Source organism: Chelonus insularis, unplaced genomic scaffold (assembly GCF_013357705.1).
Source record: "Chelonus insularis isolate UGA/USDA-ARS -01 unplaced genomic scaffold, ASM1335770v1 contig_316_pilon, whole genome shotgun sequence".
NCBI classification, from domain to species: domain Eukaryota; kingdom Metazoa; phylum Arthropoda; class Insecta; order Hymenoptera; family Braconidae; genus Chelonus; species Chelonus insularis.
In genome coordinates this window covers 203,503-231,275 of record NW_023276486.1, presented here as the reverse complement: position 1 = coordinate 231,275, position 27,773 = coordinate 203,503, and the positions used below count along the sequence as shown (strand labels likewise).

General features: G+C 27.6%; 2 protein-coding genes across 2 annotated transcripts; both read right to left on the bottom strand.

Annotated features, from left to right (window-relative positions):
• Positions 1-5,832: 5,832 nt before the first annotated feature.
• Positions 5,833-7,584, bottom strand: Seipin (lipid droplet biogenesis associated protein seipin). Its single transcript, XM_035080786.1, has 5 exons — positions 7,197-7,584; positions 6,945-7,093; positions 6,576-6,778; positions 6,224-6,503; positions 5,833-6,136 (listed from the first exon to the last, which is right to left on the bottom strand). Exons 1-5 carry the CDS (start codon positions 7,421-7,423, stop codon positions 5,997-5,999), a joined length of 999 nt encoding a protein of 332 aa, XP_034936677.1. The 5' UTR covers positions 7,424-7,584; the 3' UTR covers positions 5,833-5,996.
• A 650-nt stretch (positions 7,585-8,234) lies between these two features.
• Positions 8,235-10,795, bottom strand: Rbbp5 (retinoblastoma binding protein 5). Its single transcript, XM_035080781.1, has 7 exons — positions 10,656-10,795; positions 10,559-10,584; positions 10,104-10,276; positions 9,769-9,997; positions 9,144-9,599; positions 8,559-8,967; positions 8,235-8,478 (listed from the first exon to the last, which is right to left on the bottom strand). Exons 1-7 carry the CDS (start codon positions 10,672-10,674, stop codon positions 8,393-8,395), a joined length of 1,398 nt encoding a protein of 465 aa, XP_034936672.1. The 5' UTR covers positions 10,675-10,795; the 3' UTR covers positions 8,235-8,392.
• Between the last annotated feature and the right edge of the window lie 16,978 nt (positions 10,796-27,773).

Below are 27,773 nucleotides of genomic sequence, written 5' to 3'. Positions count from 1 at the left end.
CACTGACTTATTTTTAGAAAGTAGTTGTCGACGTACTTTTCTTGTCTATCTATGGATTAATTCTTCATGAAAGGTATTAAGTAAGATTTTTTTCCTCTACGTTGTTATTTATGTAACATCGGAAACGTGTTAGAAGAAGTTTCCCGTAGACTTAGTCAGGATAAATAAATACATTTTTGCTCCAATTTTAATTACTTGTATCCCAACCTCACTAATATTTTAAACGTTTTTCAATATTTAATTTTATACAAAATATTTGCATTACCCTTATAGATTTTTTCGAACTTTTATTCAATCAATTAACTAACAAATTGAATTGATCAATTTTTCAAAAATAATTGGTCTATAAAAAGTTCAGATTAATAATGCTGTTATAAAATAAAGTTATTTTAGGAAATCAAGTTATCATCAAAACATTGAAAATAATCTCACTCACTTTATAATGAGGAAATTCACCTTTACTATGACATCTGAAATATTACTCACTTTATTCTTTTTAAGAGTTAACGGAGCTCAAAATTAGTTAATAGCTAATAAATTTGATAACGCAAATTATCAAAATAAGTCGTGGAGAACAAAACAGGTTTTAAAACTTTTCACTCCTTGGATTAACTTCAAAACTTTTTTTTTTACCTGAAACATCAATATATCCGGTAAAAAGTCAGAAATAATGATTTTTATAAGAAAAATTGTTAATTCGCAGTTTTAAGGGAAAAAATTAAATCTTTGAATATTTAAATATTATGTATAATTTATTCAGTTTTGGAATAAAATGAAAATAAATTTAAGTAATTAAAATAAAAAATAATTAGTAAAAATTTAATGAAAAATTTTAATAAACAAATAAACTAGATTCATAAATTTTGGATTAAACGTAAAGAGTATTGTAATGCTGTATTAAATAAATCGAAAATAAAGCCGTGCACTATGTTAATAATAATGATAATTCTATTGACATCATTTTATGAATATAATCTCATTATACTTGTATTGAATCGAATAATTCAATCTGTTGGTGTATTTCTCAATGTCGGTACAGCGTAGAATTTCCATTTTCGTTATAATAAAAATAAATGATCATATCAAAAAAGTGGCGCATCATAGTATTTTTCTTTTCAATATACATAAAAAAACTCAAATTATTCACAACTCTAAAAAAATCAACATAATTTTTTCAGAATAAAAATTTAAGTGGTTCACCTTCATCCGATTACTTATATAAATAAATAAAGAGAATACCAGCAAATATATTTCCTAAGTCAAATGATAAATTTAAAATAATATAAATACATATTTGATGGTTAAAATAAAATTCTTTTATGGGCAAATAATTTTTAGACTTATTTTCCTTGAAATGCTGCGAAAGAAACAAGTTTTTAACAAACTTAACAAATAAATGGTGTCTACAGCGTTCGAGAACTGGATGCTAGAAGGACACGTCTCAAATTGCTTCTATACTCATCGACCGGTTAGATAGTCATGTTATTAAGTAAACAACACATTGGCTCTAAAATGAACGAAAAGGCAAAGAGGCCAACTTTCAAGTTCTTTCTTCAGGGAGCCTCGACGAAAAGCAGCAGAGAAACCGCAAGAATTGCCGATGGCAAATCCAACCACAAGACTGACGAGAAAGCGGTGCTGTAATCTTGAGAAAAAAAACGATGTATTTTTATTTATAATGATGCCGCCTAAATTTCCGTGGCTACTCTTGATCCTTTAGATGATGCCCACAGGTGAGTGTGTACTGGCATAAGCAAAAGGATCTCAGCAACTCAACATTATATATACATACATAAGTATGAACACTCGAGAGTTCGTACTGACTTTAATAAATATCAAGGCTCATTATTTCACTGCGTACGCCGCTAGCACCTGTCGTGTGGCTTCAGGTAGAGACGTATACGGTTAGTGAGAGGCTGGAGGGGTGGCCGGACCACATGAACGGCGGCAAAAATATCAGTGCAAGAGAAAAAGGGAAATACATATAGTAGAGATCACGGATGCGCCATGAGGGAGCCAGTCGAGTTGCCCACCGCCCTCATGACGTAGAGGGGATAACCGAGAGGAAACTGACTCCCAGAGAAGGGAGACTGTCTACCTAACCGGTCCAGGAATCCGGGGCCACGCTTACAAACCAGTGATTGTCAACCTTATTCTTTCTGCTCTGTTGATTAACCTGCGATAGAAATTTATCTTGTCCTTACAAAATAATATTATAGAAATGATTTATTATGTGATTTATTTTTTATTCATTATTGTTTATCATAATACTCGAGAGATATTCTAGTTTAGATTACACAATTATACTGGAAAAAGGATATTTTATTTTTATTATTAAATTTTTTCTGTTCCAGGAATCGATTACTACAATGAGAAATTTGTAACGCTCAAAACAAACAGAAAACGCTTCACTCTAGTCAAGTTTGGTTTAATTAACTGCTTTGCAAGGTTTTACTACTTCAAGTTTCAAAATTTTTTATTTTATTTGGAGGAGTTTGATCTTTGTAGTAAATAATAAGATAGATCGAACTGAATATTGATTTATCAAGAACTTAAGTATTAGTTAAGTTGTTTGAATTATAGAACAAAGAATGAAAACAACTTTGGAGATTTACCTGTCGATATTAATATAGACATTGAATCTTTGTTTAATCTTTGTAAACAATTACTACAATTCAATTTTAAAGAATTAAATGTACTTTTTTTCTCAAAGCAACTTAAGACTTTCTTGTTCTTTGATGATCATCAATGAACTTTCTAGTAATTAAACTAATTGAAGTGATTTTTTTTTCAGTTTTTAGAAATCTAAAATACGTTTTTGTTTCAGAAAAAACTTTGATTATTTATATTTAAAAACTTTTTAAATTAGAAACAAGGAAGTTTTGTTTTTGCTAATTTTTCTTTATAAATGCTATTACAAACTCAATAATTAATCCTGTTATTGTATCAACACGTTCCGATTGTGTCACCTGTAAAATTTATCTCAATCACTGGAACTTACATTTATAACAATTTAATTATCTATGCATATGTATTCTTAATTGATCGGCATAATTAATGTACATTAATTCATGTACATAATAATATGTGGAATCAAAGTAAAGACTCGGTATTGAATAGAAATTATCTGATTATTGATTTTAATTTATTGAATATGTGTAAATGTTATGAAAAATGTTTATTCTTTATAATACCAATTTTATAAATTAATTATATTTATTAAATTAATTGAAATTTAATTTTCAAAATAATTGAATAGCTCTAAAGTAAATTAATTAGTATCACAATGAATAAAAAATAATTGCGTTTACAAACTAGTGAACAAGAGAAAAATGAATTAAACGAAAATTCAGCAATGAGTTCAAGGGTTAAAGTTGGTTCAGTGTGACGCGAATTCGGTACAAGTTTAGCTTTAATGAGCATTGCTTTTTTGCTTTTCTAATTTTAAATTTATTAAGAAAAAACATCACTCGTGATTAACAATCATATTTTTTATCTAAAGCATTCTATTTTAAAAGATAAACGTAGAAATGGAGAAATTGCTCATCTGCGTAATTGCTTTTGTCTATTTGTATTATCTTCGCTTAATCTACTTTTTCGTTAAAAAAATAACAGCACGAACGTTTCATAAATGAATAAACGTATGAAATCATTAAAATATACTAAGATATTAATTATTGAATCATGTATATATTCTAATTCTTTTTAATATTCAAATCTGAAGAATCATTTTCTATTATTTCTTTTTTTTTTAAATTTTAAATTCAGTGTAGTTTTAATAAACTTTGTTTTCTATTATTTGATATGTGTGTATATGGAAATCTAATTCTGTTTCTCATTTTCTTTGCAGTAATTTTTATAATTAATTTCATTTCATTTATTTCATCATTAGATATTAAAAATGTTATTTATAAATAAATTTAAGATTGGACATTCTTGTTTGTATATTATTTATATAACTGTTTTTTTCTTGTTGTATATGATGTTTTTTCTGATACATTAGAACCATATTAGTATTCATATAGTTCAATTAATGAATGCAGTGGGTAACAGGTAATCTCTATAGAATAATTTTGTATATATTTAAATTAAATGTTGAATAAAGGCATTAGCCAACAAACTTTCACCGAGTCAAGATGACAATTCCTTAACTTTTAACATTTACGAGGGTGATATTCATGGTGAAGTGAAACAAAATTCTTGAACTCAACTTTACCTGATGAATTTTCTTAGCCACAATGACTAAAGTTAAATGTAAAACTAACTGAGAAGTTGCAAGGTAACAACCCCCAGAATTTTGAAAAAAACAAAGTAAACTTGTCTATGTACCGTGGTTGAAAATCTAATATATTATTTTCATTCTTTAACAAACTTTTTTCATTAGTATCCACACTAGTTTTTATAATCATATATACTTTTTATAGACACAAGTTTAATGAAGAAAATTTTAACTGAAAAATAAAGAAAATATGAAAGACAATAGTAATAGAGATGTTACTGTGCTGTCACTATGAAATTAACTGTCGTAAATAGAAAAATCACTTTTGCGTGGTAAAAAGAAATCAAGTAGACTAGCGTTCCAAGAATTAGTAAAGAAGACTGCAAACTTTATAATAAAAGTTGGAAAGAACTTATTTTATGCTTCATTTTCTTTTAAATTTCTTTTTTAATAAAAATTGTAATTACAAATAATCATATCCTGCATACATGTAATAAGTTGCAAAAACTTGCGCAATTTACATTTAAATAATTTTTGATGAAACATTTAGAATTATTTTATTTACAATGACATTTAATGCATATTTGTAGAGAAAGTTTATTGCTAGATAAGCTCGTCAATATGTTTTAGTATTCAAGAAATATTATCATGAAACATTGAAAATCTATGAAAATTCGTTTCGATTCCAGTTAAAAAAGTAAACATTTATTAAACACTCACAGCGAAAAGTATGACATTTATTTGTTTTTTATTTGTATTTAAATATTAATAAAAAATAAATAATATTTTATTTACTATTTTATATTTTGTCTGAAAACATTGAAAAATCGAATATTTCAGCAAAGGATACTTTTGAGCCATACTATCGTTGTTTGCGAAATCCTTAAACAGTATATGGGTGGTACGAATAACACCTGTCTGAATCTCGGGTAATACGAGGCCACGAAAAAGAGAAGAAAGCCTTACGAATTCGCACTCTTTCTTAAGCTACGATGACGATATATAGGGTTGGTACTTGAAAAACCGGTTTTCTGTATCCAATGAAATACACTTGTATCTTTATGGAAGATAGTCTTTTGCTGGCGCTGCTCTTGAATGACCTTTCAATGTGATTATAAGTGGGGGGATACGAAGTATATAAGTTTCTTTATACACCTGGCTTGGTACAGAATAATTTCACATTCTTAAAATATTTAGCGAACTTGTTCTAAACTTCTGTGCATGAAAAAATGCATCTAGTTAATGAAAACTGATATCAAAATATCTGTCATTTTGTTTATGATAAAAATATATTTGTTTTTACATAAAACTTTAAACAAGATTTTTTTAGTATGATTTTAATTTAATACAACACTTTTTTGGGGTGAATTTTTTTTAAAAACAATGTTTACTTCCCTATTGAAGCGTGTTCTACTTTATAACCCACCGACATGAATCGCTTTCAATAGGATAATATAAACACGTTGATGATAAAATATTTCAATTTAAATTTTAGTTTACTTTTTTTATGATTTCATAAGAGGTTTTCAAAAGAATGTTCTAAAAAATGGTTCACTAAAGCTAAATTTTAGTATTTATATTTAATTCATATATTTACAAATTTACAGTAGAATATAAATAAAGTTCAGACAGTATAACAAAAGTTGTAAAGGAATTGTTTATATACCTCTATCATCATTATTGTATAAACAACAAATAAATAAAATTTCATCTGAATTTTTGACGCTATCATTGTTCTAGAATGCAATAATTCTGTTTACAAAGTATACATCACCATTTATTGATCTGATTGGAGTTCTTCGATAAAACTAGATTTATTGTGGAATAAGTTTAGTTCCGAGTCAGTTAACTCCTCTTTGCTTTTCATTACATCTTCAAGCATAGATGCATCTTCTATTGAAGACGATTCTGATGACACTGAAAAAAAATGAAACAAGAATAAATCTATATAATAATTCAAATTATATCGATATAACAGAAAAATAATTTGATTAAAATATTTACAATCAGTATTATTTTTATGGCTATCTTCCAATTCTCCTTTTTCATAATTAAATTGGCCATCATGTAAATCACTTTCGTGAGTGAAATGCAAATACGATAATATACAAATGAGAGCAATAAAAAATAAGTTAGAACCGATTCCAATAACAGCAGAAAAAATGGGCCAATGAAACATTAAATATCGCAAACCCGATAGATGGGCTTGAATACTAACTGATGCAGAATAAAATTCAATTTGGCGTGATTGTATTTCTACATGAAGGCCAGTGACAGGATAGTCCTGAAATAATAATAATTTATATTTATTTAGGAAAAAATTCGTTTTTTATCATTAAAAAAGCTTGTTGTTTACTTGGTCATCAATAAAATTGCTGAATAATTCTACAACAATAGTTTGTTTTTCTTCCTGAGTACCAAAAAATAATATTGGAAAAGATGTAAACGTTGATAGAAAATGTAATAGTTTACTACGATAATGTAACATCGTCGGTCTACAAGATTCATCCATAAAATTATTGTTTCTTCTGAACAACTTCCCACATACCATGAACATACCTAATAAACACATACACACATTATGTTAACTATAATTATGAAAACAAAACTAATTAGAAAAAATACCATGTTCTTATTCTCAATGACATTTTATCTCCCTGAAATCGTTAGAATGCATTACATTAAATTGTAATTAAATTAATAATTTCAAAATAAAATTAATTACCAAGTTCTTTATTAGCCGGTGATTCAGGCATTTCAAGATGTAGATTTATTTTATATGGTTGTCCAACCATCAACAATTGTTGTTTTTTTGTCAATTGCTCATAAGCTGATGGATAACTGCACATGCCTTTTCCTTCTTTCGAACATGTTCTATCATCAAAAACAATCAAATTATAACAAAATTAATTATGTTATACAGTTTTTGAATATGACTACTGTTAAACACATATTAAAAATATGAATTCATATTTACTGGAATCCTAAATGTACTGGACGAGTGTATAACATATTTGGCATGTATGAATAATAGAATGCAGTATACAGAAATATCGATATCCAAATAGTAACAATGGAACTGATAAAAATAATTCCTCCTCTAAATAAGGCTAATTGCATTAATTGAACACCTTCGACTGTCTGTCTTTGAACATTGAACCATTTTTGATAGATGTTTTGGGTAAGTGTTGAAAACCCGAACATTTTGTTGAATAATTTATTAGGAAATATGCACACTTTATAAAAATTGGTGTTAAAATTCACTGAGTAACATATATTACTCAAACTCTTTTATATCATGATTAACCTATGAAATTATTTATCTCATGTATCTGATAAGTGTTATAATCATAACATAAACATAACCTTTTACAATGTAAATCAAAATGAACATTTAGTTCCCATTCTATGCTACTCATAGCAGCACTATCCAATGAACTCCAAGTGATATGTACTTTGCAACCATTTCAAAAATAGTGCTTTCTTTTTTCTTACTCCAAAATCTTTTTATTCAAGAAGAAATTACTTGTCTGGTATATTTCTTCTTGAAAATAATTTTTACTCAGAAAAATTACTACTCAAGAATTACTTTATTTAGAAACATCTTTGTCTTCAACCCAAAAAATTTAAAATTGGAGTACAAAGTTATTGGAGTAAAATATGTAAAGCAGGTACTTGGAAATATTTTTCAAACAAAAATTAAATATTCATGTGTTAATTTGAAAAGTTGAATCAAAATCATGTAGACACTTTTTGAAATATCAATCTGACATGATTTTGATAAATTATAATTGTAAGTATTTTTATGGATATAAATTCGAGTGGCCTATAAAAATTGGAGTTTCTGTTGAAGTATAAATATGTTTTGTAAACTCTATCTAATATAGTGTCTTTTGGATTTTTTGGTATAAAATTAAAGGTTATTATTTGTCAATTAAATTAATCTTTGGAAGTAATAAAATTGTCAAAATTAAAAAAATGAGATATACTATTATATTTTAAAAATAGATGGCTCAATAATTTCATTTTAGTAATTACAAAACTTATTAACGAATCTGTATTACATGAAGCTGAAGTTAACATAGTTTAGTATTATTTCATAATACACCATTTTTATGTGCTTCCATGTTGTTTACTGAAAAGATTAAATTTTATTATAAAATATAAATTCATTTATTTTCCTCTACGGTGTTCGAGTCGAGGTCTTCCTTTTTTTGCTGCAGGTTTGTCTTTGTTTTTGCTTAGCAGTGGATGTATTTCTGTAAAACAATAAATTTATTTATTTTCTATTAAAAAAAAATATGTTTTCTTGAACAAACAAGTTTTAAACGATATTCACCATCGACAGGTGCTCCTTGTAGATGAATATCATGAGATCGATGCTTTTTTGGAGGAGGCTCGTGTACTGCAGTTTGATTATCTTCGGGTTCTTCAACATCTGGTGAAATCGGTAAAAATTGTAGAGATCCAACATCTTCAGTTTCTTCATCTGAACTACAAAAGGCAGCAACTCTGTCAATTGCCGCAACATCTACTTCAATCTCTTCATCCTGAGCCTCTTCTCCTTGTACAACTGATTTATCTTCATCACTTAAATCAAATTCACTCTCTCGTTCTTCATATTCTACGTTTTCATCAAGCTCTTTAAAATCCGGAGCAAATGCAGACCAATTTTCTACTTGATTCTGAGCCCAAATTGACACTACTCCTGATGATATAGATGCAATTATTGGTCTAACTGGATGCCACTAAAGCAAAAAACGATAAAAAAAAGTGTCATTTAATCTTTGATTAATATTATTTGAGTTCATTCGTTACCGTTTTTTGAATTAAAAAAGACTCAATTGATATCAAATTACGAAAGTGTGCTGTAATGTCAATTTTAAAAGTGGAAGTTAATAAATGTTTTTTTTTAACATTTTACCACAACATCGAGTAGAAGTTCTCCTTTAGTTCCGTGTAAAATTTTCACCAAATTTCCAATGCTTTTCTCCCAAATATATAATGCATGTTGTCTGGCTGACCCTGCACAAACATATTCACCATCTCCGGAAAAGCAACATTTTTTCCACATTGTTTTATTTACTAAATCTTGAAGTTTTTGAATAGGCTCTGGTTCTCCATCTTTACCACAAGCCAGGATTTCTGTACTGTCGTATACACGAATAACTCTATCGGAAGTATTAACGAGGAAGCATGAGCCACGTCGAGCAAATTCAATACTTTTAACAGCTGTATTACTAGCTGTGCCTTGAGATATTTTGTAAGAAGCTTTTACTGTTAATGTTTCAGAATCAAGTACGAGAATTCTACCTCGAGCATTACCAGTATATACATAAGATCCTCGTCTATCAAATGATGCTACAATATTTAAATCGCTCTGTAATAACAAAAACAAATATAAAATGTAGAAGTAAAATATGAGAATAAATACTTTTCAAGAAATCAATACCATAGTTTAGAAGCTTCTATAGAAATAGCAACAAATATTTACAGTATATTTTAAAAATAAATTTGGCTAGTCACGCAATAAATTGCTATATACTTACATCTTCATCTAGAGGAATAACTCGATGAGTTCCTTCAATGTCAACCATAACCGCTGCATGTCTCATCGGACATACTAAAAACTGATTTTGGTTTCTAGGATGAAATTGAACTTTTAAAATAGGTGATGGAAATCGATATTTTTGATCACATTCGCCAGACAAAACGTCCCAAATACAAACATTATTGTCAGTTGAAGCACTAAGTAATTTATGTCCATTTCTTGACCAGCTATATGTATTTATATAATATATGATTACTAATACTGTATTACATAATACTAATTGATGAAATTTATTTCATCGAAATTAAATGAGTTGAATAATAAATTTAATACCTCAATGAACAGACAGGATGAACATGAGCACTAATTATTTTAGCAATTCCTCTGGTCAGAAAATCCCATATAACAATTCGACCATCATTGCATCCAACTGCTAATAAAGTTCCTCTTTTATTGAATGTACAAGTTACAGCAAGAGAAATGCAATCCAAGGTTCCATCAAATTCCTAATTAATAAAAGTAATGCATTAATAGATTAAATATACCGAAAGCAATATTCATTTGCTTTGAATGTTAAATAACAATTGAGCTATAAAAATATGTAATTATTAAAAAAAATACATATTAAAAATATTAAAAAGAGGTATATTGTACAATAGTTATACAATGAATTAATGTATTTCCAACACAATGAATTAATGTATTTCCAACACAATGAATTTTTTTACTATCTATTAACAATACAATACAAATATTGATTAATGTTTTATAATATATTTTTTACATACCTCCGGGTAATTTTGACCGAAAGATTCTGCAAATAATTGTAAACGTTATAATTTTATTTTGCTCAATTACATTTGTGACAATCATTGAAGTACTTACCTAAAAGCTCTAAGTTCATTTTCAAAATTTTTAAAGAATTTTTATTGATAGTCAATCATGTTATCAATAAAGAGAAATTGTAATTAATTAAAGGAACATCCAATGTTAACAAATTGTAATTCCATTAAAAACTTTGCTAAACTTCCATGTTGTATATTTATAGAAGTGTGGCGGCCATCAAAGAACTCCATCAGTACATGTTCGTCAGTTGGTATTTCAAAAACCTGTATTATCTTTAACAGTTAATAAAATAGTTTCGCGCGAAAGTTAAACGATATTAATTGTTAAAGAGCAGATTATTACTTTCATATTGACACAATTATTTGTGTGAAAAATATACCTTTTTTCGGAAACGTAATAGTATGGATTATTTAATTTATCCATTTTTTTTTAATCAATATCAAGGATAGACTGAGTTAACAGGCTATATAATAAAAATAATGTATCCTTATATATTGTTACTGTTATTCGATAAAAAAACATTCAAATGTAGACAACTAGATTTTTTAAGTGAAGTAAAAATGTTTTATTCTTTTGAGATATCTTGTTCCATTGACTGACACTTGAGTCTATAATTACAATTTATTAACAGTTGAATCAATTGTTAACTGAGTTTATTAGCAACTAATACAAATTTAATAATAATTCTACGATTCTTACTAGACTAAAATTTCATGACTAACGTATCTATCTTGACAAAGTTTTTCAAAAAAATTGTCATGAATTTGAAGTAATCTATTCCTATTTAGAAATATAGTAAAAAATTATTCGAATAAATATAAAACATTATTTTCAATATGTAAAAAATTACTCTACAAAAAATTCTCTATTATTATTGAATTTTCTACGATAAATTGTAATAAATTTTTACCTTGAATTTCTGGTAAACTATCCTTCAATTTTCATAAATTTTCACCTTACTCTTCCGTAATAATTTCTTTACTCAGAATGATTCTATATTTGACCCGTCATAAAACGCTTAGCTAAAAAGCCTCTCGGTCTAATTATGACCAATTTTCGCAATATCGGATTTACAATAGATAATAGAGGATATAATAAATAACAATACAACAATAATAATTAAAAGAAATGTGATAAAAATGTATAGAGTTTCTTCGAATCACTGTTGCATCTGCGCATCGACCTATTCACTTGTACAATGATTCTATATTTCCGGGGATTATCGTGATTCCATACCTAAAAAGTTTGTCTATATTTGATATACAGCTTAGAGTCATCATCTTCATTATCTAGAGAGATTAATTTCACTTCATGTCTCCTATTTTTCTTTTTTTAACAATAAATGTTTTCTATAATTTCAAAGAAGGAAACAATTTCAACGGAAGTTAGGTATGATTGGATTTCGTTACAGAAATTTTTTTAATAGAATAAAAAATAATATAAAATTTCTCCCTGCTTCATGTTAGAAAAGGTATTCGTGAAAACAGTAATTTTTCACCAAGTGGACGAAATAAGGACGCATTTCTCAGACTAGAGTAATTTTTCACTAAATTTTCAAAGTAAAAATTGTAAAAAATTTTTTTTAGTGTTCTGTCATGGGAAATGATTGAGTCATTATTATTTGATAAAATGAATATAAAACTCTTGTTCGGAAAGTCATATCAATTATTTTCATCAACGACTTTTTATTCCATATTAATTGGTAAATGTTTTACGTGTTGATCAATTATCGATTACCACCATCATTAAGTAGTGATGTATTTATTTAATCGTATTATCGATTTGTATAACTAAAGCGTTTTAATGATCATTATTGTAAGATTCAAATAAATTTTTCAACACAACAAGAGTGAGTAAATGTATATTTTTTACTTTAATTTCTATTCATAAAATAAAGAAAAAATTTTTTTAAATGTCACTCCACACATGAATTGACTTTACATGCCCGGAATGATTGATATTTTCTGTTACCACAGTAAATAATTACTTACTAAGATTGGGTATTAATCAATCTAATCAATTGTACTCTCTTCCCTGATGCTGGATTACCTATTTGCACGTTTACGCAGTTTACATTGTTTACACTGCGGTAAAATGAATTGAAAATAGCCATGAAAAGCATTTTCCCTATTTCAAACCCTCGCTTCAACAATACTTGGAATACTATGAATGTGAATGAGTTCAACTTGTTCACTTTTTCTTCTTCATTCGCACGAAAAGCAGTCTCTAGGGAAATGGGAGACGAATAACGTTATTTCAGCCATGAATTTTGCTGTAAACCCAATCAAGTGATATAAGCATTAATCAAATTTTGTTTTTGAAAAGATAAATATATTGAGAAAATGCTGATATTGATTAGAACGATAGAATAATTTTCACTGCGTTTTTGCAACATGATATTTATTTACGATTAGGTTATTGAAAAAATTACGATAAACTAATTAAATCAACTAAATAGAGGAATTTTTTTGCTTTTATATAAAGTTTATATCATGAACACAAATAAAAAACATTTATCACTGTGTTTTAATAACAAATTTTTATTTATTTAAAGCTATTACAAGTGTTGTGTGAAAAAGTTAGTGATTAACAGTTACATTTATTGTCAATATTTTTTAATGTAAATTATAAAACACTTTGTATGTAAAAATATATTTTATTTTTTCAACTAAGTAAATTGAATTTTCATTCAAAAATATTTGTTTATTTACATTGTCATTATCTTCAATTATTTTCAGTGCCAATCAATGTATAATTTAATTTCATATTTTGTGATTTATTCATTTTTTTACATATCTGTGTTACTGATAATGTATTAATAAATTCTTCATTGATGTAGCGAGTATTAATACAATGACTGATTGTTAGAGAAACATTTATTTTAAAATACATAGTACATTCGCTGCAAGTAAAGTGAGCTTAAACAGGTTAAAATGACATACTTGACAAAATTTTTGAAACAAAAAGATGGATAAATAATTAAAAATATCAAAATATTTGATTTTTATTTATTAATAATGATTAGGTAAATACTATTTATGTGTAATTATTATTAATAATTAATAACAAGATCCAATCCTCTTATATTGCTAATGAACATGTTTGATATTTAACAACAATGTTTGTTAGATAATAGATATATTTGATTCTTACCCAAGAACGTACCAGGTATCATTGTTATCTTGAAAGATTTTCATATTCAAATGATCAGTCGATATATATTTATAATAATTTATGAAAAAAATTTCTACCATTTAGTATTTCCAAGTGAGGCAAATATATATTGTTTAAACAATTTTAAATTAATTTTTATTCTTTTACAATTGTAAAAAAGAATTCACAATATACAGTTTTAAAATTTTTTAAATGATCATTCTATTCTTCAGACATTAGAATATCATTTACACTAAAATTATTATTGCCTAAAGCAAATCATGTATTCGTATATATATATATATATATATAAAACGTAATGGATCACTAGTACACCACAGTCTCATGGGGTTTATCTTTATTTTAAATTCAAACTATTGAAATTCTGCCGCAGGGTGTACTCGACAATCGTTGTAGAACACGTTTCATCGCACCGACTTGTAAGTTTAAGATTCCTCATATAAGACTGAAATGAAGTACAGAATTTATTTCAAATTCTTATTTTTGGACGCTTCCTACAAAAAGAATTTTTTTTCTTTAAGGAAACATTTCTTTTATTTGTTGTTTCCCTAACTCAGACCGACAGATGGTCATGAGTAATTCCATAAAGGTGTCTTTTTTAAAAAATATATGCATAAATCAAAGATAAACCGGTGTAAATATCGCAAGCTTACATTTAGACGGCAAGGTCTCGTACGACAGTCTGAAACTCCTTGAAAAATTATGGCGACGTCTCGACGTAGGGAAACATTATAGAGGCTTTACTTAGGTTGCCACAACCAGGAGTGCACTTGCCTTGAATCGGTTTGTATTTCTACACAAGTATTTTAGAAAGCGTTAGAAATCGATTAAATTTTTATCTTTTCATCATGTTTTTTTTTCATTTATTTTTTTAAAATTTATAATACATTTCATACTTTAAAAAAGCATTACAAATGAATATCAGGGAAATATTGATAAGGCTTTTAATTTTTTTTAATAATTTAGGTTTTTAGTGAATGTCTTACGTATTTTTCTTACACGGATTGTATCAACGTACCCGAGGTGAAATAGTAGCTTTGGGATTTGCTACTTTTGCATATCGCCAAGAGGTAACAGCATAAAAGTGATACATAACTATACGAGATGGAATTTCATTGGGGACTAAAGATTGCAGTGGGATATGTTTGTTACATTTTTTGCTCTAAAGTATTCCCTGAAGATAATCATTTACCTGAAATGTCTATTCGCTATTAGAATATTATACTCACATCGATTTCTCAATTTTTTGATATTAACGTGACGAATAAGAATGTGATACTTTAGTTGATATTTCATGTGGTTAACTAGAGTATTGTAAAAAACCATTTAACTTCGATTCACTAGTAACATGAATAGACCGAAAAAATAGGCGAATTAATCCGCAAATCAAATAGTCAGCTTATCATGGGGAACTGACTCAGTTACAAAGGTGGCCTCGCACGGACTGCTTTGTTGGAATAATATGTTCAATGACTTTCTCGAATAATCTGAACACGGCAAGCGTTATGCAGATGACTTCTAAAAATTTTAGAAAAGCCCTAGAGGCTACAGAGCAAGTAGTAGTAGACTTAATACTCACATGGTGTAGGAATGCCAAACTTGGATTATCGAATACCAACGCGGAAGTGATTTTTCTGAAACGCGAAATAAAACTCAGAGGCAGAAAGACTAACCCAAACTATGCGTACTATCGAACTGTATTTGAAAAACAAGAAAGTCAGACATGAAAGCAAACTGCCGATAGTCATAGACGAAATGAAGATCAAGTTCAAATGAGTAGTTAGATACTTGGGGGTTTAGTTTAGCAGGAACTTTAATATATTAACTCATATTGATATACGACGGGTGCTGGCAGAAAAGCTGCTTCTGCAATTATTTCCTTAAAAAAATTGATTGTTACAGTAATTATGATTTCCGGGGTATCAACCGCCTGCAAATCACCAATACACCAATAGTGTTGCGAATGATAATTGTCGATAATTTAAAGGTTATATACTTTCTACGATGGCGATAACGAGTGCCGATTTTAAACAGATTTATTTCGGCTTTCGAAGATTGTTGGGCGTAGTCAAACGGCATCGGGATATTTTACTTCAAAACCGTTCATATTTATCAATAAGCTGAACTTTATTGACGACTCGCACAATTTCTCATCATCTACCATTAGAAATCTGTTGATGACCACTACCGACTTTTCATTTATGTACGCTCATACTTCAGCTCGACTTCTTTACTTGAAACCAGTAGCTCACCCAGATTTTTCAGCCAATTCTGGTTTCTCCACAACTTTCCTCCAGTAACGAGATTTTTAGTTCAAGCTGGTCAATGGTGCCTCTGTGTAATTTTTGACAACAATAATTAAACCATCCACAGTCCACCTATGTTCCTGTGTCTATTGAGATCTGGCAGTTCGCTACTTCCAACATCTTCGCAGTTTCTAGAGATGACAGCCAAAAGAGCCGACGGATCTCAGATGGTACCGACTTTCAAGTCCATGCGCAGAACGGTGGCAAGTATGTCATCAGGAAGAAGAGACAGCAACGCCGAGAAAATAGGAAAAGATGACTGGCAGGAGGCAACGTGCAAGAGAAAGTGGACTCAAAATTCGTACGAAAAAGAAGTCGATAACACAGATTATGAATGATTAATTCAAAAAGAGTTTTTTTGGAAGGTCAAGAAAGTATTGTGGAAAATAGTTATAACAGGAAGTTAGATTGCGAGCATGAAATTTTTTTAGACTAGCAGAGAAAAAAAAGGGAGAAAGATGTGAAAAAGTAAAGTGACGAAGAACGAAGGGGTAAAAAAAGGAAAAAATAAAGACGAGAGAACAAGCGTTAAGTACGTTATGTTGTGCTCTTATCACCATAGAAATTTCTCCTCCAACTGGACTTGAGAAGAGGATAGTAGAATAAGGCGGAGAACTGGATATAAAAACCCAAACTTTTCAAGTACAGAGCAGACGTCTTGGAGGCATCGAGCAAGTTGGTGACCTGTTCATAAGACTAAGGAAACATAAAGGGTGGTGACTCTTAGTAGTGAAGAAAAAAGTATAAATAATTTTTTCAATGTGTAAAAATGCAGAAATTTATTCTTCCTATATAAGGGAAGATGGGGTAAAATGGAACACCAAGAACTTAAATCAACAACTTGACCATCATATTAATAAATGTTAATAATTTTAATGAATTAATAAATTGAAAAATTAATAAACAAACAATGCAATAGACGTTTTTAAAATTATTTTAATAAATTTTTACATTTTCGCAAGTGTTCCACTTCACCCTTCCTTCCCCTACATTAAAATGTAAGACAATATTTTACTGTAAAAAACATTCTTACTAATGATGGAGTATCAATAAACAGCAATAAGAAATTGATGATTATTCACTATTATTATGAACATCGAACATAATTGATAACATTGAAGAATGGTTGTCAGTTATTTGATATTTTCAATATCAATCGATTGCTATGAATCCTATTTTAAAATTGTGACTGTTGACGAACATTTATCACTTCAATTTGATTTATTATATTATTTATAACATAATTGTAATTATTTCAAAAGCAAAACTTTTATTTTCTACGAGTTTTTTTTCGGAAATACATTTGATTTTTTAAATATTTTTTTCACAACAATGTTGACAGCTTAAAAAACAATTATTTATTTATTCTTGTTACTAAAAAAATTATAGATTTATTGTCAGAAGAAAAAAAAGGATGGACTCATCATTATATAAGTATGAGTACAGAAATGTCGATTCAAAGTATAAATATTTAAATGTTTTACCAAAATATATATCTATCGAAAGTTTATTCGCAAATGTTATTATAATTCAAAGTATATACTGCATTTAAAAAATAATTTTTTTAGATATCATTTATTCAAAAATAAAATAATATTTTTTAAGTAAACAACTAATGATTGTCTATTATTTTAGTAATGGTAATTATTTCTTGGAAAAAAACCACTAATTATTTCTGTACTCTTCACTTCTATTATTCTCTACTGAATAAAATGTTAACCTCTGTTAATTAACTTTTTCTTTCAAATCTGGTGGCAGTCTTAGAATACAAACTTTACGACAGTTTATAATTCATTCACAGCAATTTCCACAAAGTCGTTTTTACATCACAATCGTAGCTAAGTTCTTGTCTTTCTCAAATACATAATAGCCCATACGCACAAAGTATGAAAATGGGTATATTTACAATCATACAACTATACCTACCGTAAAATAAAAAAAAAAAACATTAACATTTTGTCTAACAATGTAAACGTGAGATTGATGAATGAACATAATAGCAAGTGTAAACAATAGGAGAAATTAGAAGATATTTATGCTCAAACAAGTAAAGTGAAGCAATGTAAAAGTTGGAAAGGTCTAAGTCTTATATTCTTCTGACATCCTGCGTCTTCACGTTGCAATTTAGCTAGTGTAGAATAGGGGTAAACATAAAGTGATGCGCCCGCGCAAAACTCTTCGGAGTGTGCCTCATGCGCGCCAAGTCCATCGACGACACGATTCGATTTTAGGAAGGGGAAAAAGGATAGTAGGCTGTTGGCGTTTGTGTATATCCACTAGCGAGGATAAGCGAGATAGCAGTATTCCAGCAACGGAGAGAGAATCAACCTCGGCTTGGTGAAGTATCTCAACGCTCGATGGCGTACCAGTGCGAATCGTGATTCTGCGGTGCTCGCAGTAGCTCGTGTTACTTCTCTTCGCTCTTGACATTCGTGCGCGTGCGGTAAATTACAAACAAAACATATGACATAAACAGCAACTCACGTGCGGACGTTCGAGTGCTATATATTCGATAGCATAAAAAAATTATTTTTTATCTGTCAAAAATCTTAATTGCCGGTGTGAAGATTAAGCCAGCGCGTGCGTAGAATTATCATGATCTACTAAAGGAACTTGCGAACTATTATTCTTCAAGAAAATCGGCAAAAACGTGCCGGCTGAGCGACTCAGTTAAGGGTACATATTACCAATTCTTCGGTAGGCGATCACTCGAAACCGGTTCAGCAACTGATTCTTTTCACTGTCGTTGCTCTTAGTACTCTGCTGGTGTTATTGCTCTTGTTTCCGTATCTGTTTTTTCCTTGTACTTTTTCACACTAGAAAACGCTCGAGATTACTTTGCACTTCAGTGGATCCGTGCGTTTAGGCGAAAGTAAATGTGTTAAGAAGAAATAACAAAAAATTTTAAATAATCAAAACAAAGAAATGAAACAAAAAAATACTTAGTCCAATTTTAATATTTAAATTATCGTGTAGCGAATTTTTTACTTTTCTTGTAAGTGTTATCAATTTTTGTTAATTATTTCGCTAAAATATCAATTGAATTTACTTTCGTATTTATAATAATAGATATAATAAATTATCTTTTTTGTTCTAGTTGTTCATCACAATTTTGTCTGTCCTTATCATAAAAATATTTATGACAACAAATTATAATAAGACAAAAACTTTCTTCGATCAAATTTGATTTTAATATTGAATTTTATCTATCACTTCTATAGAGTACTCGATATCACTTAATTTGTCATTGGTTACGTCATTTCTAACTTCTATTTGGGCAAATTGAATTTTCAATAGTTGAATCAAAGTACTAGAACAATCACCAAGTATTTGAAATTTCGAGAGATACGAAAAACCAGTGATAATCTTCAGTCGTGTTATCCAATTTGAATAGTAAACAGAAGAGTTCAGTGATGTAAATCATATATTCGATTCATTGCAACAAGTGACGTTAAGAAGATGTGCTACTTTTTTATTCATAATCTAATCAATATAGAATATGGAATAATGACCAAAAATGAATCTCTGAAGTGTTACTTAGGTTTTATAGCATAAATTGTGGTCATACTGTATCAATAGATTAATTGGAATAATAAATTACAGAGAATACTATTAAACAACAGTGTGTAATCAAGTGTATATGGAATGTGTGAAATGTGTTTTTATAAAGTGATACAATAAAGCAATGACCAAATAAATAAAATTGAGAAGCAAAAAAAGTTACTTCATGAAGGTGATAAATTATTGTGAAATCGAAGCTATAAATAAACACTATTATTTATTTGTGTTTAAAAACGTAATATTTCAACGTTATCGATTTTACTATTCTATCAAATTGTCAAATGAGTTTAGTGATAGTTTTAAAAAAATCGTAGATAAATGATTCATAGAATAGGCTTGATGAAATAAGTTAGGAAAAAAATTGTTGCTAAAAAATGTGTATAATCACGTCAGATTTAATCACGGAAAATTTCGTGAAAATTATAGCTGAGTATGGTAATTTTGCATTTTAAGTATAATTTAAGGGATATTTTTGACGACGAAAATATCTTATATCTACTCATCAAATCAGTGGTGATTGAATTAGATTACTTCCATCATTGTGGTTCTAACTCGTGCGCGGTTAGAGAGTTAGGTAAAACTTTGTCAATATGAATATGTGCCAGCAACATTGGATTATCTATGCCTATCTTATTTGGTGTTTTATTGAGAGTGCAGCAACTGGTCGTGTATTTGGTAAGTGAAAATTATTTTATTTTCATTATTTTAGTATTTTCAGATTTTTTTTTTTTATAAATTCTTTCTTAAAATATAATATTCAGGATCTTACTTGGAATAAATGTTAATTTGAATTTCCTACTAAGATTAACCATTTCTAGGAACAAAAAATAAAACATGAGGTTCTAATTTCTTTTTTAAAATATTGATTTTTATTCTTCTCGTGAATTGGACTTTAACAAGGATTGTTTTTTTATTTATTTCTAATTAAAAAGTTGAAAAGAAAAATGTTCATTTCCTGACTGTTTTTTATAATATAATTTTACTGGAAAAAAAGAAATGGCTTGATGACATTTTAATTGAGATTTTTGAAACGTAGAATAACCTCGCTTTGACATTTAAAAATAAAATTTTATACTGATTCTATTACGTGAGTAAAAATAATGAAAAAATTGAATGGGGAAATATCAATTTTAATCAGTTGAAACTAGGTAAAAATTAAATTTATGAAGCTCTTTTATGATTCTTTTAATATTAATGTAAAAATTAGCAATGGATACCTCTTATAAATAGTTATTAACAGAACAGTCAAAATAGTATCATTGATACATTTAAACTCATATTTGTTTCATTAATTACTGATAATATAGTAGTTATCGTTATTAGAAAATATCTCAATGAATTTTTTTTTTCACGAATAAAACTAAAAGGTTTGCACTAATCGATTTATTGCCGATATTTCTATATGCTTATTGCACAAATATTCATATTTAAAAACATGTCTTTCATTTTCAAGATCATAAAATATTTTTCATATCGAAAAAAATTGCAACAGTGGGATTTACTTTTGTGTTAATTTCCCATTCAATATCTCAGTTGATTTTTTTTTTGTAATTTAGAAAATACGACAATTGAGTGCAAGTTGGAGCTGCATCCTGCAAGTTGTGCACAGTTTATTTCATACAGCTTTGTAAATAAAGTAAGAGACCCAATCCTCAACGATCAGTCAGAACCCGATCACTTGCATATTTTGTACCTATGTTTATGACTCCCTATACGAAATGCATAGAGTAATCGTACCTCTTACTCTAGTTATCTTACTTTTGTATTATATTCTTTTGTAATGAATAGAGAAAAATTGATTATACCCCATTCTATGTTCAAATGGGAAAAAACAAATTAGCTAAACATAGTTATTCACGTAGACAGTGTATAAAAAGAATAAAGGAAGAACAATTAAATTTGTCAAGTAGAAAATTCCACTTAAAAAATAAAAATTCGTGACTCTCAAATTTTCATCTTTACTTGTTTTTTTTTTCTCTAAAAATGAGTTAGTGAATATTTGCTGTTAGCAGTGATGAAGTGTAGGACTGAATAAAACAGTAATCGTTTTATAACTGTAATTTAATTAACCTTTATTGTTTTACAGTGACTTTCACAGCTTTCACTGGTTCTTTTTCTTGGAGTACTAGATTTTCCGACTAAATTTTAAATCTAATTACTAACAGAAAAATTTAATAAATCTTAGTGATCAATTAAGTATTTGAAAATACAATTATTCTGAGAATTCAAGATTTTCAAGTATTTTTCGGTTGAGTTGGACTTGACTTTAGAGGAGAAGGTAGGATTATGGTCCAGTCTTTAATATAGTCCATTCGTTTATTTTGCGAGCAATTACCTTATACTCTGTTAAATTATCGTTCGCAAAATAAATGAATGAACCATATTAAAGACTGGACCATAATCCCACCTTCTTCTCTGGTACTAAAAAGCTATAAACTTAATTAATGTCTGGATGATACAAGTTAGTTTAAATATCAAGAAATTGAATGAATAAAAATTGACGAAGTGATACATGAGGGAGTTTATTTTTTTCTCTTTATTTCAAGGAGTAGAATTTTAAAATAATCCTACTAGAAGATATTGAATGAGAAATTAACATATGATAGAAGATCCAACTATTTTGATTTCTCTCAGTGTACAAATACCTTTAAGCTGTTCATTAAAGGGGATTCATGCTTATAATAATAATATCAAATTAGTGGGATGGGAATGTCAGTGTAAATATACAATACTTTTATATTAATGTAATAATTAATTATTCAAATAATATGGTAATACATTGAATTAATTAAGTAATTCCATTAGATATGAATCGAAAAAATACAAAAGTAATGCTAATGCTACTATGTACTTTTTTTCACATTATTTGTTAACATGCATTATTTATTTTTTGTAGAAGGAAAAAAAGTAATTACACATGTTTATAGTAACTATTCAATAATGATAATGAATAAATAAATACATTAATTTTCTGAAACATTTTAACTTATGCCAGTATGAGAACTTTGAAATATTTATTCGGAAATGGTGCGTGCAGTGTGTCGATAAGCTTCAGCTAAGCGGCAATCGTGCACTATTTGTGGCATTGTTCATCATAAATCTCATGAGCTATCCCCTGTAGGTACGATTAGCAAAAGCACAACATAGTTAATATAGTAAATGATGTCGTGAATCTCACAGTGATTCGTGATGCTGCATGTTCATTCATTTTGTCCATTTAATTTCCAATAGTTATCATGTGGGTTCCTTTATTTTCATTGTACTGACGAATATATGACAATCAAATAACTTACGAAATAATAATTACAGTATTATTATTTGAAATTAAAAAATATTTAAGATAAACTTTATCGAATTTTAACTTCCTATTTATAAGCTATTGTAATGACTTCGACTTTTTGACATTTCATTACATAATAAACATCTGATTATATTTACATTGAATTCGATTTAGTATGCTATAGTTTTTTACTCAAGGAAGTAAATGATAAAAGTTAAAGCCTCTAAAAGTACCAAGTAGAAAGTTACTTGTATGAGCAGACTCAATTGCACTTATTTTAAATACCTTATTTGATTATATATAATTATCGTATATAATTATATTATAATTTGTATGAATCATGCTATCACTTTACTGTGTAAATATTTATGTCAAAACATACATGTGTAATTAGACTTTTTTTTAGATAAGAAAGAAGTGGTTAAATTTAAATAAAAAAAAATTATGTCATTTATGGTTTATTGTTATAGGATAAGTACACTATTCTTTACTTAAGTTATTATCTACCACTGCTAAATTGATAAATTATCAATTGAATTATCGTCCAAACTCTAAATTAATGAAAAATTGATTTCATTCGAGAAAATTACATTGAGAGAAATATAGAGTTGTATTTACTATTTTTAGTTCGGAAAGGACTCAACTATTTTCCAACGAATAAAAAAATTAACAAAGGATTTTTAATCTAATTATTATTGGATTGGGGACTTAACTATCAATTTTTCTGAAGTGTAAAAATAAATCTTGAATTGTTTCACTTCTTAGACTTATAATATGACATTAAATGACATTAGATCAGTCTTAAAATTAATCATAATTCAGAGGAAATACATTAATGACTCGTGGAAAAGTTATCTATTAATTCCTTGAAATAACTGATTATATGAATATTTTATATAATTTAACAATATTAAATTAGTGGTAAAATATTTTGATTAAATTCTTCTATAAATTGATTATCAATTTATAGGATACAAGTTCATTCATAGAGTTTCGTAATCACGACATAATAAGAACACAAGATTAATTGCTATAATGATTCTATTATGTTAAATGAAGTTACACTTTATTATACTGTCATTATTGAACCTTTTCATGATGAAATAAAAAGTATTTAATTATTTATAGAAAATCTATCTTTGTGATGTATTAATAAACTCACGAAATAGATGAACTTATAAAGCTGTTAACATATTCAATTAGTTTCATATTCGAAGTGTCAACTTCTTTACCTTTTCAATCATTTTAGACTGCAAGCTGCATGGTACTATATTTTAATTATTCTCTATATAATGTATAAATTAGAATTCAGAATAATCTTGAATCTAAATGACTGATATATAAAGCTACTTATGAATAATTAATACATATGTATATACCCATTGTCTCTACCTCTGTAACATATGAATACTATAAAATTTGTGTATTTGGTGTGAAATTTGATTGTAAAAATATTAATTAATTCAGAAAAAAAGTTAAAGACATAAACGATAAAAAAAAAAGTTCTTTTTTAATCTAATTAGCTTTGCAGCCAATGGACAGAGATGATGATGAATCTCCAATTAAAGAAAATGATTAAAATAATATTAAATTATTTTTAAGTGACCTATTAAGTGTCTATTGTGCTTTATATAAGAAGAAAGATTGAATTAAAGTTAATTTTTACAGAAAAAGTATGAACAAAATTATAAAATTATGCTAAAGATATGATATTTTATCTTATGAGTCAAAAACTATTTTTGAAACAAAGTACAGTAAAGTATAGCAATTAAAATTTCATAATTTAATTTAGTAATTAAATATTATCTTGATGAATTAACTCAGAAAATGATTTAATTCTCATAAAAATTAACTTATTTCTCAATAATTAAGTTACTACGAAGCTTAAAGCATTTTATCGATAAAATTTATTGTATTTTTTATTGTCTTATAACAAGATGCTTCTTCTAGCAATTAAAATATTATAAATTTGGAAAATAATTACAGTTAATTATTATTTTAAAGATATGAGATAGGTTCACAGAGAGAACGGAATGATAATTTTTACTTCAATGAAAAAATTAAATGGCAGCTTGTCACTTTGGACGTAAAATTAGCAATCACCAATTTTTCAAAGAGGATACATTGCAATTCTTTTTTATAAAAATTCAATTATACACTAGAATTCTAATATATCCTAATTAAAGAAGTGCTTACAGTCATTGTTGCATCGGAAGCGACAAGCTGCCATGTATTAGAGTGGAAACTACAATTTCTTTTTTTCCGCGTTGCATTTGAGTAATGGTCTTTTATCACTCTCATCAAAGACCTGTAAATGATAAGATTCAATTATTTCAATTTTTCTGGTGTAAGCTATAATATTGAAGTCAGAGTTGATTATGAAAGTGTAAGTGGGGTCAAATGTACTTACTAAACGTTGGAACGAAACTTACAAAGCTCATTTTATAGTTTTGGCATCTTGTTATCAATATTGATCTAATTGAATATATTACGTGAGCACATATCAAACATCAATTTACATAATTTCATTTGTAACTTTTTGTTAGAAATTAATTGAAAATTTAATCATACTATCACTTAATAACATTGTATGACCAATATCTAAACAAAATTGTTTTTCTGAAGTTTATCCATTTATTCTCACTGAATGTTTATCTTTTAAGCCAGAAATTTCTCTTTAGAGGGATCACTTTGATAGACGTTAGACGACGTTTTAATATTCAAAATGTGTTTTTGACTCATTTCAATCCTATTAAGTCAGACTATTTATAATTATTATAAAACAAAGTTTTTTTATTTGATTGTTTCTTTTATTTGAATTCCTAGAAATACTTTTGAAACATATTGGTATACATGAATTATTACTTCAATGAAAACAAACAAATTTTTATGTATAAACCACAATGACTATGAAATCCATTTTCCTCATGAGCATCATAATGGGCAGACATACTGAAAAGGCTTACATGCAAGATTACAATAGTTGGCTAAGTGCACGTTGTTCGTGCCCGGTGGTTTCCGAACAATTATGGATGTTCTTATAGGGTAAATATAGGTGTTATGTAACTAATTTTTATTTCATTCATTTCACAAATCGTAACTCAACGGAAAATGAACTATTTATATCCATATGATATCGTTTTTTTTAAATGTGTAGGAAATGATATTCTTTTGAATATCGTTTCTGAATTCAACGATAAATTGAAGGTACGTTTTATTATTTGCATGACTCACTATTTGTCATACTCAACTAATGAGGTTGTAGAATAATAATTCTTTCATTAATAAACACAATTTTCACATGAGAAATGGAGCATAGAATATATTACAATATTGTTCATGTGAGAGACTTATATAAAAAAGGTCTACTGTGTATTATTTCTCATTATTCATAAAATAGAATAATTATAATCTTACACATGAAATAGAAAGAATGTGAAATAAGTGTTTATGTTTCATTGATATCTACAATTATATTTTTGATGCAATTTAAATAATCAAGTTGGTTAGAAATTGTGTACTTTATTACGAGAATTCACGGAATCATTTTCTGTTGGTAATTTATAGCAAAATCGGAATTCGAGAAACAGTTTAATATGGATTTCTTGCTCCTTCTTGTCAAAGGATGAGTAATGGCCTAATCAATTAGTCAATTTTTTCTATAATAGGAAGGGAAATATTAAATGCAATTCTATAAAGTGTTGGTATGAATTGAAAATCTAATTTTTTATATGGTATACATATGGAAAAAATAATTGTTTAAAAATATTTTTTACCTTAAGAATATATCAAAATATACTAAAATATAATTATTCGATCAAATCTTATATGAACAAATATATAAAATATAATTAAATATATGTATGTAGTTAATTATATAATTATTTTTTTATATTTAATTATAAGTAATTTGGCTGAATAATTTTAGTTTAATATATTTTTTAAAATATAGGTGTTAGACAGTTTATATAATTGATGAAATCCTTCAAATTTATTTATGGATAAAAATTCACATTTGTGAGTTTACTTTTTTATTTTCACCAGAGCTACTCATGTTAACTGAATAAAATTTTTTCGAATGTTTCTATTGTACTTCAGTCATCCATGCGGAAGAATCGCAGAGAATCAATCTCACCTAGGCTAAAGTTCTTATGCTTTTTTCAAAACTTTTTCAAGTATTTAATGCAAGCTTAAAAAATTGTATTTGCGTATATTGTTTATAGTTTAAAACTTTCTACCTTTTAATATAAAAACTGTTACTGTTTCTCATTTTAACTTTTCTATAAAATAAACATTACAGAAATTATTATTTTCAATTGTAAAAAACTCTTTTTTATTAAGACAAAAAAATTTTTATAAGTGAAGTCATTTTTATCATTAGAATCTATAAATGCTTGTCATTTTAATAATATTCAAAGAAATTAAATACGATTTTATATTAATTATAAAATTATTTCAAATTTGAATGACAGATTTTAATTGTGGACTTGACCGATTTCAAATTTCAATATTCGGTGAAATATTAATTAAGAGCAAGTTGAATATAGTTTCTTATTAAATTATTAATTAAATCATCCTTCAATTTAATCATTCAAGTACTTGAAATCAATTCTATTTGTATTAACAGTTGAGATAGGCAGAACTTTCTATACAAAGATTGTGACACCTGATGTCAGTTTTAAAAGGAACATTTGAACTTTGTCAGATAAGAATAAATTCACGTTTTCATCATCCCATATTCATTACATCAAAGATGAAGTATTGTAATAAAAATAATCATTTCTGTGTGAGTAATAATTACCACGTCAGTTACAGGAAGACTGAGGATTGACGAGA